This window comes from Lissotriton helveticus, chromosome 5_1 (genome assembly GCF_964261635.1).
Source record: "Lissotriton helveticus chromosome 5_1, aLisHel1.1, whole genome shotgun sequence".
Classification (NCBI taxonomy): Eukaryota; Metazoa; Chordata; class Amphibia; order Caudata; family Salamandridae; genus Lissotriton; species Lissotriton helveticus.
Genome location: NC_136065.1, coordinates 641,089,500 through 641,104,129, shown reverse-complemented (window position 1 = coordinate 641,104,129; position 14,630 = coordinate 641,089,500). Strand labels below are relative to the sequence as shown.

At 43.0% G+C, this 14,630-nt stretch overlaps 1 protein-coding gene across 1 annotated transcript in view; it reads left to right on the top strand.

Annotated features, from left to right (window-relative positions):
• LOC144753326 (guanylin-like) overlaps window positions 1-13,740 on the top strand; it is a 45,129-nt gene extending 31,389 nt beyond the window's left edge. Inside the window, exon 3 of the mRNA XM_078641062.1 lies at window positions 13,277-13,740. Within this exon, the coding sequence (XP_078497188.1) occupies window positions 13,277-13,353 (77 nt within the window). The 3' untranslated portion in view covers window positions 13,354-13,740. The remainder of the gene's footprint in view (window positions 1-13,276) is intronic.
• The last annotated feature ends 890 nt before the right edge of the window (window positions 13,741-14,630 follow it).

The window sequence follows — 14,630 nt, the reverse complement described above, 5'->3', positions numbered from 1 at the left end:
CTCCCAACCAGACTAAAGCTGCAATAAAACGATTGAAGCATAACTCTATTGAACGTTTCCCTGATTCCCTCCTTGTTGATCAATTTTACAATGGTCGCTTTGGGAGGCTCAAAAACGATTTAATTTTCTTCACTCATGACACCCCGTCTTGGTCCACCAGCTTATACAATTCCCTTAACGTCACGTCCTCCTCCTCCATCCCTCATGGGAAACAATTAAAATTTTCCCCCTCTGCGTGTTTCAACCTCACTATCTCACTCTATAACAACGGTACTGTCATGATCCAACGCAAAGACACCTGTCTCTCACTCGTTGACCACCTCTTCCCCTTCCTACTTCCCTCCTCTGCGACCAGGTTTGCCCCTGACTCTCCTTCTAGCACTACCCATTACTCCCTTTCTCCTCCCCTGACCCCCCTACACTCCAATTGGCTGCACTCTCGAGAAGCACAGGTCGGCTCTCTTCCCTCCCCCTCCCCTGTGACCTCCTCTCCTATTCCTCCCCCCTCACAGCATGCCCCCGCATTACTTCAGCCTTACCTCTAGCTAATACGCTCCTCGTCCAATCTGCACCATCCCGGTACTCCAATCTCTTCTCCTCCCCCATATTCCTTCCTGTCACTCTCCTTTTTAGTCCACCTCTCCTCCAACCTTCTCCCCCAGTTAACTTTCCCTACGCTCCCCTTATTCCTCCCTCCCCCCTCTTTTCTACCCCCTCCTCCCCTTGTTATTCACCCCGATTTCTCCACAAACCCACTGCATCTCTCTCCTCCCTCCCACTCCTCCAGCAATGCTGTGCTACTCCCTTTCCCCCCTTGGTAACCCTTTCCATTTCCCTCCTTCTCGGGCCCAGCAGAACCACTTCCTTTCTTCAACTTCCCTTTCTCTCAACCCCCCTCACTCTACCAGATGCCCGTTCCCTCACAGCCACCTCTCCTAGCTGACAGGACCTCTACAACCACCTCGCCTCTATTCCTCCCAAACCTCCTACATTCCCATGACTCCACACAGTCCTCCCCTCTCCTTCCACCTTACCGCCTTGTTCCACACCCATCTCCCCCTAAATATGTCCTTAATTCCTCTCCCTCTTGCAACGCCAACAAAGACAACTCTCCCTTCTCCTCTGATTCACCAACTCCCGCTCTCAACCTCTACCTTTCCCCACTCTTGAACCCTATACCCCAACTCACCTCCTGTCCCCCCACCTCTCCCTGCCTTCCACCACCAATTCCACCCCCTCCTGTTTCCATCGAGCCACCCAATCTTCCCTGCTCTGCCTTACTCTCTTTGGAAAATAAGCTAGGCTCTCTTATCTCCTCCATCTCCCAGCTTGTAGCTGCCATTTCACTTTTAAGCTCCAAGATTTCCACCTTTCCATGCACCTCTACTCCTTCCCAACTTCCCACGAGTTGAACCTCGCCCCCTCACCCCAATACAGCCAAGCTCAACCTGTCGTCTGCAAACTCCGTTAACTCACACAAGCCCTTGAACGCCACCCTTCTTCAACCTGCATCCTCTAGTAACCCTACTATCTACACTATTCCAACAATCTCCTCTGTCAGAACCAGGCATCCACCCAAACCCTTCCGAGCAACCCCGCATAAGTACAATTTCCTGATCACCCTTCAGAGCCCAAGTGCCCCTGTCACCTAAACAGTCTTGACAGAGCTGCGCTGTCTGCTCCACAACTGCAGATCTGCAGTAAAACACAAACTTGAAATCTCCGATACCATCACCTTTCACAATATTGACATGATCTTCCTTACAAAGACCTGGTTCAACGATACCTCTCACTCTATGTTTGATCTCCTATTACCCACAGGCTATTCTATATTTAGGAATGACAGAACTGACAACATTGGGGGAGGTGTTGCAATCATCTTTAGAAACTCCCTTCAACTTAAGGCTTCTCCTAGCAGCTCCTTCCACACCTTTGAATGCCTTTCTCTTGAGCTTCAATTGCACCACTGCTCACCCCTCAGATTCCATGTCATTTACTGCCTGCCTGGTAGTGGCCCTTCGTTTATGGAGGAACTCACTGACTTCATCAGCGACCAATACTCGCGAAGTGACAATCAGACCTTTGTGGGTGACTTCAATCTCTACTGAGGCGTACCGCATGACTCTTCTGCGAACTCGCTGGCCACCTTCCTCTCTGCAAACGATCTTATCCAACACTGCACAGAATCAACACACTCTAAGGGCTCAATCCTGGACCTTGTTATTTCTAAAGCAGGCATGCTCTCTATCACTACCCCTATTCATGTAGACTGGTCCGACCACCTCCTCATCCCATTCTCTCTTCACCTATCACACTCTATAACTCTTGGTCAACCTAAGAGGGCTACCTCCTGGTTACGTGATGCTAAAATTATTGATGTCGGTCCCCTCTGTGAATCAGCTTTGTTATCACTTCCAAGGCTGGACCCGAACCTAGATGTTGATGAACTCACCTCCCAATGCCTCACAGTCCTTGCAGCCGAAATCAATAACATTTCTCCACTCAAAAGCAAAAAGATAGGGCCCACTCCCTCAGCACCTTGGTTCAACAAATCCCTCCATGAAGAATGGAAGCAGCTAAGATTCCTGGAGAAACAATGGAGGCAAGTGCCCTCCACCGATAATTTGGCCACGCTTCGTTCAGCAAGATCGAAGTACCACAAGCACATCTTCCTTGGGAAAACCCTTCTTGACTCAGCCAAAAATAGACCCAAAAAACTATTCGATCTCATCAAGATTCCTAACTGCTCTCCCCCAATCTCCAAGTTGGAGGATTCTACAAAGAAAGCAGCGGATTTCGCTATATTCTTCGATGAAAAAGTGAAATCACTTGTGGATCAGGTCGCTCATCCTACCCCTCCAGAGGAGCACAAATCCTCAGCCATTTGGCAGAACTATGACCCAATATCTGAAGATGCCCTCCTCAAGTGCATCTGCGAAACAAAGCCCTCCAACCATTCTCTGGACCCCATCCCCAGTGCCATTGCCATTGACTTCTATACCCATTCCCTTTCCTATTGGACCACTCTGGTCAACCTCTCCCTCTGTCAAGGCTCCCTTCCTGTCTCCTTCAAAACTGGACAGGTCACCCCTCTGCTTAAAAAAACCCACTGCTGATGCGAATGACCTCAACAACTTCCGCCCCATCACTAATCTACCCTTTCTTGCGAAGATCACAGAAAGATGTGTAGCTATACAACTCTCTCGTCATATCAAGGACAATGATCTTCTTGACAATTGTCAGTCCGGCTTCATCCAAAATTGCAGCACTGAAACAGCCCTACTGCAAGTGGTTGATGACGCACTGAGGATACTCGATTCGGGGGGTTCCTGTCTTCTAATTCTCCTAGACCTTTCTGCAGCCTTTGAAACTGTCAATCACATCACCCTCCTCAACACTCTTCAACAGAGAATGGACATGGAGGGCACTGTGCCTAAATGGTTTGCCTCATTCCTCTCAGATGGATCCCAAATGATCAAAATAGTGAACAGTCTTTCAGCTCCTGTGGTGGTAGGTCAAGGTGTTCCTCAAGGCTCTATACTTGCACCCACATTGTTCAATCTCTATTTAGAACCACTGGGAAATCTCCTAAGTAAATCCGGGATCCACTATCATCTCTATGCACACGACACTCAAATCTACCTCAAGGTTGCCTCCACTCACGATCTCTCCATCCTAAGCTCTACTCTCGACTCCATTCAAAACTGGATGTCAACTCATCAACTGATTCTGAATCCCTCCAAAACTGAATTCATCCTCCTCTCCTCCTCACTCTTTCCTCCCCCGGTTCAATCATGGATGGATCAGATGAATCTACTTAACTGTAAACCCATCATTGTCGACAGCACAAAATCCCTTGGTGTTATACTCAACAAAAACTCTATCTAATTTCCCACATCAATTCCATTGCAAAGTCTGCTCGATACCAACTACGCCTTCTTTGGGGAATTTGTCGCTTTTTCGCAGAGCAGGACCTTAAAACCCTGGTGCAATCGCTGGTCCTCTCCAGACTGGACTACTGCAATTCTCTTCTTACTGGCCTCTCCAAATCCCACTTGGTTCCCCTTAGATCTGTTCTCCATTCAGCAGCTCGTTTCATTTATGGGGCCAAAAGAAGCAACCACCTCACACCGATGTTATCCACCCTCCGCTGGCTTCCCATCGAGGCTAGAGCTATCTACAAGACTGCCTGTATCACCCACAAAGCCTTGCACTCCTCCTCTCCCCGCTACCTGGCGAATAAACTGAAACTCTGTGGAGGCTCTAGACCATCACGTAATGCGGAAATTCTACTGCTTGAACTTCCCACTTTCAAGAAGGAAAGATTGATGGCCCAATCCTTTTCAGGCAACGCGGTGAGAATCTGGAACTCACTTCCGCCTCAGCTCCGGACCACCACCTCCTCCCAGGTCTTCAAAACGGACCTCAAAGTTCTCCTCCTCCAAAGACACCTCCAAAAGTAATTCACGCCCTCTCTATTATCTGAAGGAAGACCTCCGATTACTGAAAACTCTATTCTCCATGACTATGGAAGCGCCCTCCCAATGTGTTCTTGTGGTTGGAGTGTTTGCCATTTATTGCAGTATTATCCTTGTACCTGTGTTTGGTACTCTTTTGTAACATGCACACGCCACTTTTCTCTTGTAACACACTGTTTGCTACCTCTCTCATTTTGTTTTCTTTTGATACTTGCACAAGTGCCACCATTGCCTACGTAACGTTTGTTCTTGCGCCTGAGTGTCTAGCATATATTGCAGTATATTACCTCTAATTGCACTTTGTTTTCTCTTGTAACCTGCTCACTTGTCACTCTTTCCTCCTGTAATGCGCTGTTTGCTACCTCATGTATTTTGTTGCTCACAATTGTCACTTTTACCTCATGTAACTTAACGTCTGCTTTTGTAATTTGTTCACTTGGAATTTTCTGTTCCTTTTGTGAAGCGCTCTGACGCCTTCGGGTAAAGTCCGCGCTATATAAAAACGCATAAATAAATCAATTACCCTAAGCCGTCTGGCTTATTCGTCATTAAATGAATTGAACTAATTGTTTAATGAGTCTGTTAAGTCTTTCTACAAATCCATTGATGATATTGCCAACTTTCTGTCATTCTTGACTGACAATATATGTTTCATAGTCAACAATGGGCATTGGATTGAACTTGAGATTCAAGGTGTCTTTAATCTGATGGTATATGATTTCTTCATCAATTTGTGGCATTTTCTTTATAACTTCCATTATACCATCACCTACAAGATTTTTTAGGTATTTGATAATCTTTTTGTTATCAGTTTCTTCAAGTACCTCAATGAAATCTTCAAATGTCTCTATCCACGTAGTCCTTCGGTTGCCAATATTTTGCTTTTTTGGCAGCATTGATGGATGATGGTAGTTTCAAGAAGGCAGCAGCATTTCAACCATTTGTGGAACTTACAAATGTTGAGAGTAATGTTTTCTCTGTCACAATGTGGTGATCTTTTCATGCAAGCCATCTCTGGGGCCTTGCGATGTACTAGCTTCGGGGTCATCTTTGGCACTGATGAGAGACTTCAGTTCTTTCTTCCCTGCCATTGAAGACTTGCACTGTTCCGATTGTCGCTCTTGACTTTCCATTCTTCAAAGACCTTGGGACTTGTTCTGAGCCCCATTCAACAGCTTTGGTGGTGCACCTCTTCAGGTATGGACAGCTCCATAAACACAACCCTGGGCACTTCTCCTTGGGGTTGCTGTGTCCAGTGTTCTTTTCCCCCCTATTTCTCCTGATTTATTTCTTAAATATCTGATCAAAGTCAAGTCGGGCTCTCCTGCGGACTGTGCACCGGCATGCATTCTTAAAACCCTCTTTACTAACTGTTCTGCCCCCCCTCTTGCTCTACTCAATTCTTCTTTGGCTCTTGGTTCTGTTCCTTTATCTTTTAAATCTGCAATCGTTCTTCCCATTCTAAAAAAAACTGGTCTGGATCCCTCTCTCCCTTCTAATTTTCGACCCATTTCCCTTCATCCTTACCTCGGCAAGATCCTTGAGGTCCATGTTACCTCTTGCCTCTCCTCGTACATCGAGGAGAACGGTCTCTTGGCATCCCACCAGGCGGGCTTCCGCCCGGGCCACTCTACGGAGACAGTGGTCCTCACGGTTCTGGATGAACTCAAGGGGAAGGCTGACTCTAACCTCCCCCAAGCCTTGGTCCTTCTCGATTTGTCCGCTGCGTTTGACACGGTTGACCATTCCATTCTTCTAGACCGTGTCAGCGCAGCGGGCATTCAGGGCGCGGCCCTATCCTGGCTCGCGTCCTTCCTTCGGGATAGGTCCCAGGCTGTTCACCTTTCCGGTTTCTCTGCCCCTTCCCGCCCGGTCATCTCTGGAGTGCCCCAAGGTTCCTCCCTCTCCCCCCTTCTCTTTAATCTCTATATCCATCCTCTCATCTCTTCCCTTCTTGAGCTGGGGGTCTCTGTGTACAATTACGCCGATGACCTCCAGCTCATCTTCGACCTTTCTTCTCCGGACTCTCTTCCTAAATTTCGTTCCACCTTAACCTTCATTTCCGAGTGGATGAGCGCTAACCATCTTAAGCTTAACCCTGACAAGACGGAACTTGTCCTCACTGGTGGTCCCTCTAACCCTTGGTCCCCTGCACATTGGCCCCTTTCTTTTGGCCTCCCCCCCTCACCTGTCCCCTCTCTTCGCACCCTTGGCATTAAAGTCAGTCATGACTTATCCATGCACAGTCAGATCAGTTCCGTCGTGTCTTCTTGTTTTCTATCCCTCCGCCTTATCCGAAAAATCTCGCGATTTTTCTCCATCGATGCACTCAAAACCATAGTCATGGCTTTAGTCACCTCTCGCCTTGACTATGGGAATGGCTTGTACGTGGGCATACCTGCCTACGAAATCCGTCGGCTCCAGGCCATCCAAAATCAGGCTGCCCGCCTCATTTTGTCCCTTCCCAAATTCTCCCATATCACTTCCGCTCTCAAATCCCTTCACTGGCTTCCTATTCGTTTCAGATCCTTCTTTAAACTGGCTTGCTTAGCCTTTCGGGCTCTCTCTCGCTCTGCCCCCTCTTTCATCACTTCTCTCATCTCCTCTCACGCCCCCAGTCGCACCCTTCGTTCCTCCTCTCTCTCTCTTTTGCACATCCCCCGCTTTCGCAAATCCAGAACGGGAGGCACCCGGTTTTCGGTCTTGACCCCCCAGTTCTGGAACAGCCTCCCACTTTCTATTCGTTCTATTCCCATTTATACTCACTTTCGTTAGGCCCTTAAAACTTTCCTTTTTTCTCAGGCATTCCCTTCTTAGTTTCCCCGGTTTCCTTCTGTGAGCTCTGATCAGGTCCCCAGCGCCAGGAAGCCGCTTGGCCGCAGTGCGCTTTATTAAATACTTTTTTCATTTCATTTCATTTCAGTGCTGCGGTATGACGACTCTCTTTAATTACTTCTATTAAGCAGACGGCTGATTCTTGCATTTAGGTAGCTTTTCTTTCGACCTCTCTGTGCACTTGCTTACACCTGTTTGATCTCTGCCTTACAGCACTTGTAATCATAGGGTTATTTTGCGCTTGTCCGGCACTTTGCATTTTTTTAGACCAGATTGATCTCTGCTTGGCAGCACTTGTAATTGCAGCGTGATCACTTCCTACTAGGTGTGGTTCTATGTTGCATAGTAGTGCGGTACCTTTATGTATGGCTTGACCAACAGGTACTCAACCACCAACGTGCCGATTCTCTGTAAATGGTTTAGTTTTAAACTATTTTACAGTGCCTGGAACTGCGCTTTGACTCTACATGCATTAAGCATTGATTCTATACTTCACCGATGGCAAGAATGGAATGCAAAAATAGTTTGCCTGGACCACAGCAAACTCTCAAAGGGAGCAGTGTTAATCTTTGGGTTCCTTACCCTCTATCTCATTGCCATTTGTAGCCTATTCCCAGCTTTGGTACCCTCCAAACAGTATGCCACACTCGGAGATTGGTATTACACGTCTTTATTTGTCTGCGTGTAACTGTGAACTCAACATTAAAAAAACAACCTACACTGCAATACTCTCTAGCCATTATATCATAGCTCTACAGAGTTCATCAGGTGCCAAATGGGTTCTGTAATTTTTAACTCACAAGACACTACACCAGACAGCATTTATGTTTATCTGTTAATGGTTATAGAAATTGCATCATGTAAAAAATGACAACCTTAATGTGTGAATGACGTATTTCTATCCTCTTAAAAAAGAGCCGATCAGAAAAGTATTACAGAAAGAAATTCTGCTCCAGCCAGGCAGATTGTTAAGCAGACCATTTGGAAGGTGTTTCATTGGGATCGCTTGGATTTCCCTCCAGCAGCCACTCCCTACACAGTAGTTCTTGCAAATGCACAGAGATTAGCGGATCATGAAACAGAATATTGGGATACCTTTAGAAATGAGGCACTTCAAAGGATAGGTATGAAAACAGGCCTAATCCAGCCACTCTTTTCAGATTTCAATATGGTGAAAAGAGTTAGCTAGATTCGCAGAGAACCTACAATTTGGCATGGGGACTGTGTGGTATTATCATTTAAATCACCATCTTTGGTAGAAAACGTTCTTAGAGGGTTGGGTAGTCAAACAATTACAAGTAACTGTATTTACCTTTTGCAGTTATGTTTTTTTCCATCATCCCCAAGTAAACCTTAGCTCAAGACCCAGAAATAGGTATGGGGAGATAGGTGAAAACACATAGTATGCCTATAACCTCCCTGTCAGTAACCGATTTCACGGTCTCCCAGCACTTGACGAAGTAGACTGACTGAATAGGACTGACATTGGGGGAGTTTTAACCAACGCACATATGCTAGATATAGTCCTAGATCCACAAGAGAGTATCTTTGAAACAGAGATAACTTCACTCAAGGGTATAATACAAGACACACCACCTATAATGTTATCTACTCATCACATAAGGCTAGATGTAGGTAATTGAAATTTACAGATTCGAAAATACCGAATTTTACTGATTGGGTATTTTTGAATCGGTAAATGCTATGTAGATAAAAAATCGGTAAAAATTACCGAATCGTTAAGATTCTGTATTTACCGAATCGGTATTTACCGTTTTGGTAATTGCCTGGAGGCCCATAGGACAAATGTCAATTACCGAATCGGTAAATACCGATTCTGTAAAATAGGGAAAGAGTCAAGGGTGGCAGGGTGTCACATTGACACCCTGTTGCACCCCTGAATAGAGCTTGTGTGCACATGTGGCAACCATACATGCCCTAAGGGCATGTATGTCTGCCACATGGCACTGGTGTAAATGCACAGATTTGAATTTACAGAGGTATTCGTTATTTACCACCAACTTATAGTTGGTGGTAAATAACGAATCCTTAAAGCACAGAAGCACTCTTCACCATGCTTCCTGCATGTCATTTACAGATTCGGTAAATACCGAGTCGGTAAATGATGATTCGGTAAATACTGAATCGGTAAATACCGATTCGGTAAATACCAATTAGGTATTTACTGAATCTGTAAATTGGCCACCTACATCACAAAAGCCTATTACCGGTTGGTAACGGCCGAAATTCATTAATTTTGTCCGTTACCGACCTGTAATAGCCTTCCTACATCTGGCCCATAGTTTCTAATACCTCAAAGAGCAATCCCGTTGAAAGAACAGATGGAGAAATAGACTTAAACTTTAACCCTCGATCTATTACCTCACCACCCCTTCTAATGGCTGGTGAAATCCTTCGAACGGCAGTAACAGTAAATATGACCAAGCAAGAGTATTATTCTGGAATGTCGCGGGCTTACAGAAGAAAATAACAGATCCCCTCTGGCTAGGCTTGTTAGAGAAATTTCATATTCTTTGTCTCCTGGAGACTTGGGCAGAAGACCCTATGCATATTAATGGGTACAAGACCTACCATACCACAGCAATACCATTGGTACATGGGAGATCTAAAGGAGGACTAACTACGTATGTATCTAATTATATGAACACAGATAGGATAACTCTGGCAATATCTGATACCCATTACCAGCTAATTATTATTGAAACAGGTAAACATCACTGCACAGTTGTGATTAATTTCTATAATAATGCTTGCCTGACCAAATTTTTGGGGTCTTAGGGAAAATGAGTGCTGATCTTCATAATGCACTGCATTGGTCCGCAAAATATACATTAATACTCTGGGGTGGGGATTTTAATATTGGGTTGTGTGCTCTCAACGAGGGGAAAATTGTGGTATAGTATCTGATGATAATGAGCCTTACACCCACTTCCTACACTCACACTATGAGGATTATTTAAATGGTATCCCGCCTGGATTTGACTTAGGTTTTGCAAATGATTCATGTACCCACTCGGTGCCTTTTGCTTTTACCTTTAATGGGAGTGGTGCGAAATCAGCTATTGATTACATAATCATTTCAAATAGACTCAAATGTTTTAAAACTCATGAAAATGCTTAAAGTGATTACTTTCCCCTGAGTGTAGGTATCCAAATGCCAATAAAGGCGATAAGTACTAGGGGTACAACTACGCACCTAGTGCAAGTTATAGCACTCAATAAAATTAATGGTTATGCCCTACGATAATTAAAGGTGGACCCATCAGAATTTACTTGAAAAATAGTGAGAAAATATCAACCAGCCTTTGCAGTTTGTCTTGATGGTGCGTCCGATGATTCGAAATTTTTAGAAGACTCGCAATGATTACTAGAGGAGTTAAGGAGGGACTAGCAATGAAAATTAGAAAGGAACGCAAGAAACCCCAAGGTTGGTTTAACGATAGATGTATGAAAGCATACACTAAGCTGAAACACGTTCTACATAAGACACCAAAAGACAGCAGTGAGATAAAAGAATGTAGATGGGAATATAACAGGCCTTGAAAGAGCGCAAGGTGGATGTAAAGAGGAAAGCATAGACAGCGCTAGATGAAGCAACAACGGCCAGAGATAATACAGTCTTTTGGAGGGCGGTCAATGCTCCATTCCTGACATCTCATGATACGCCTACTATAGAAATCGCCATTGGCGAAGTTGAATGGGTAAAACAGTTTACAGACATGTATAAAGCCACAACAGATAAGCCAGTCATTGACCAAACCCAGTTAGTGCGGGGTTCAACTGTCATAAGGATACACCCAATGGATATCCACATTACTTTAGATGAAGTAATCACCACAATTAAGTCTAGTAAGGGAGGTAAGGCACCTGGACCGAACAGTGTGCATGTAGACCTATTTAAAGCCAATTTGCCGCTTTGGGCCCATTGATGACCCAAGTTATACAGGCTTGTAACTCCTCAGGGTTCATTATGACATGGTCAGAATCACTCCTGGTTCTGATCTTTGAGAAAGGAATCAACAAAACCCACATTTTACAGGCCAATATCACTTCTTGATTCCCTGGATAAGGTGGTAGGGCACAAAGTACTTAACAGACTCCAGGATTAGGCTGAGGACAATAATATAATATCAGAGTTGCAGTTTGGTTTCTGGGAAGGCCTGGGTAAGGTTGAGCATTAAATTTGCTAATCAGAATGTTTGCAGTGGCCAAGCAGGGCAGATTATATCTGGCCTTTGTTGACCTAACTACAGAATTCAACTGCGTGGCACACGATACGTTGTGGACCATACTGGCCAATATGGGTGTGGAACCCCCACTCTTACATATTTTAGACAGCTTTACACAAATATGAGAGCTAGGTTACATTATGGGGTAAAAAGTGAATGCATAGCTACATTTGGCATGGAGAAGGGGGTAAGACAGGGCTGCGTCCTGCCATAATTTTTATTTACGCTCTACACCAATGGATTAGGACAAGCATTAGCGGATCAGTGCCAAGACTTGCCACAAATTGGCAAACGCCCTATACTGGCCATTCTCTACGCAGATGATGCAGTTTTGATGTCACTCACACAATTGGGGCTACAATGGGTGTTACCCTCTTTCACCGTTTTTATGCAGAAGCTGGGTCTCTGAGTAAATATACCAAAGACATTTATTATGCTGTGTGGAAAAGGAAGCACTAAGTGCAGAGACATATATATATATATATATATATATAAATATATATATAGACAAAACAATGATAGACTCCACGAAGACATTTCCCTACTTATGGATTCTTTTTGATCATAAGGGAACATGGTCCCAGGCAGTTAAAGCTGGGAAGCTCTCATTATTGAAATCTACAGCAGCCCTACCAAATTTTTGCATGGAAAATGAGAAAAAGAAAAGACCCCCTGAGGAACTGATAAACATATATAGGGACAATTGTGTTACTACAGCTTTATATGAGACAGGTATATGGGGTTATACTAATGCCCAGCCCCTACAAATGGTGGGAAATGCTTTTCTAAGATGTCTCCTAGCAGTCCTAGATAGTTCCTCCATTTATACATGTCATGCAGAATTGGGGTTACCACACATAACTGATTAAATAAAAGCCCAACCAGTCATTTTATGGCACAGACTATGGACTAACACGAAAATCAATCCCAACAGGGAAATTATAAGAGATTGTATTGAACTTGACCGTGCTTCCAACATCCCATGGTTAAAATGTATAAAAGGTTTTATGCATGATTTAGAACACCCAGAATACTATGAGGAGCCAAGTTCTACACTCTTGGTTACCAGAAAAGATGTATAAAAAAGAGTGTATGACTCTTTTAGAGTCCTGCAGATTCTCTGCAGAAATAGGGAGGCCAACAGTCCAGTCCAATCAACTGAAACTTACTACATATGACATGCAGCCATACCTAAAATACATGGAGGATATACAGGATAGATTTGTCCTTACCCGATTTAGGTTTGGTATCGTCCACTGTATAACATCTTTTCCTACAATGAACGATAAGGCAAAAATGCTAAGTAAGTGTCCATGTGATGATGTGTCAGTCCAATCTACAATTTATGTGGTGCTGTTTTGTAAATTTTACTTGGTACAAAAAAAGAGATGGATTTTACCATTTTTAAAGATATTGGGGTTTAGAGAATGCTGACCTGCTATGTTGTTTTTGCAAATTTTTCATTTTTCAAATGTATGATATCATGTTTTAAAAATTAATGTTTTTAGGATTCTGTATAAGATTTGCAGTTTGATTAGATCACTGTATATAATAATTTATAAATATATGTTTTTCTTAAATATGAAATGTGTACGATGATACATACTGTTTTTTATTGTTTCTGCTTTTATGATTTTTTGTAAAAAATCGAATAAAGCATATTGAATTGAATTATGACTATCATCTCATAAAATGTGTTTTCTTTGTTAACAGCACAAGTGGCTGGACATCCAGACAAGTGTGATGTCTGTGCATTCGCTGCCTGCTTTGGCTGTTGGAGCACCAAATGAACTGCTTGAGGATCTTTATTGCTAAATAAATGTGTTAGAATTCATGAAAATATTTTAAATTGCGCAAATATGAATGTAGGTTTGATCTTATCATTTAATTAATTGTGCTATAGAAAGAAACACGTCATATCTAAAAGGAATGTTTATGAATATCTCAGGTATTTGTAGCACTGTAACCTTTAGCTTGATACTAGTGAACAGCAGGTTTTAAACAGAATTGAACAATACTTGCATCTAGCAGCAAACATCTGAATGTAATACACTATTTTAGTTTTATGATGCTTGTTTCATTGTATGTATGATCCGTGACCTAGTGATTGTTCATTATTACATTGTGTGAATGTAAAGATTTTAACAAATTTACAATAAATTGCCTTTCACTTTGAATATACTTATTTTACACAATTTTACAATTGTACATGTCTTTAATCCTTACATCTAATGGTTACCAGAGTATAAGTTTTTCCTTAACTGTCATCAAATAGTTCCAGAGGTTTTAGTAGATGCAGTGCTTATTGGTAGTGTCAAGGGACACTGTTTGTCAAGTGGAGAACAATGGGACTTGTAGTCTCCCAAGACAAGGAGTGCCCTTAATCACTTCCGAAAGAACTTTAACATAATTTGAATCAATCACTTTCTGCCAAGTGGCTAATGCACATTCATAAACCACTGATTCTTTGATGTATCTCATGGGACTCACAGGCTGCATCTTACGGTGACAATTTCACATTAAATCAAAAATAAACTAAGCATGTAGGATTGCCTTAGTTTCAGAAAATGATTTATTGTAGATTTATGTCCTTCACAAAATATGTGATCCAAGTACTGAAGATACTGACTCCTAAGGACTTTTTCAAAGACAAGGATTCCCTGTAAAAGGATTATCCTCTCACACCTATTTATTGCTCTTTTGTAACTCAATCATTTCAACAGCCACTGTCAACACTTTATAAAGTTTAAACTATGCTTTAAAAAACTTCAGTCACTAAAAAACTGTTCACAGTGGTTTGACTGTGAACTCTAAAAGAATATGTGGATCAAATGTTGTGAACTAGCTACATGTATGCTCAACGGACATATTATGTGGGCCCTCTAAACAGAATCCTGCTGATGATTCTAAAAATCACATTCAGGTTATTACTACAGCACAAAACAATAATGCCACCACAATGTTATTATCCGGGTTGTCACAGTGATAATATAAAAAACAAAACAAAACAGTAATGTAAATACAATATTCTTAAATGGCCGTAAAGAATTTTTCTTATAAAAAATAT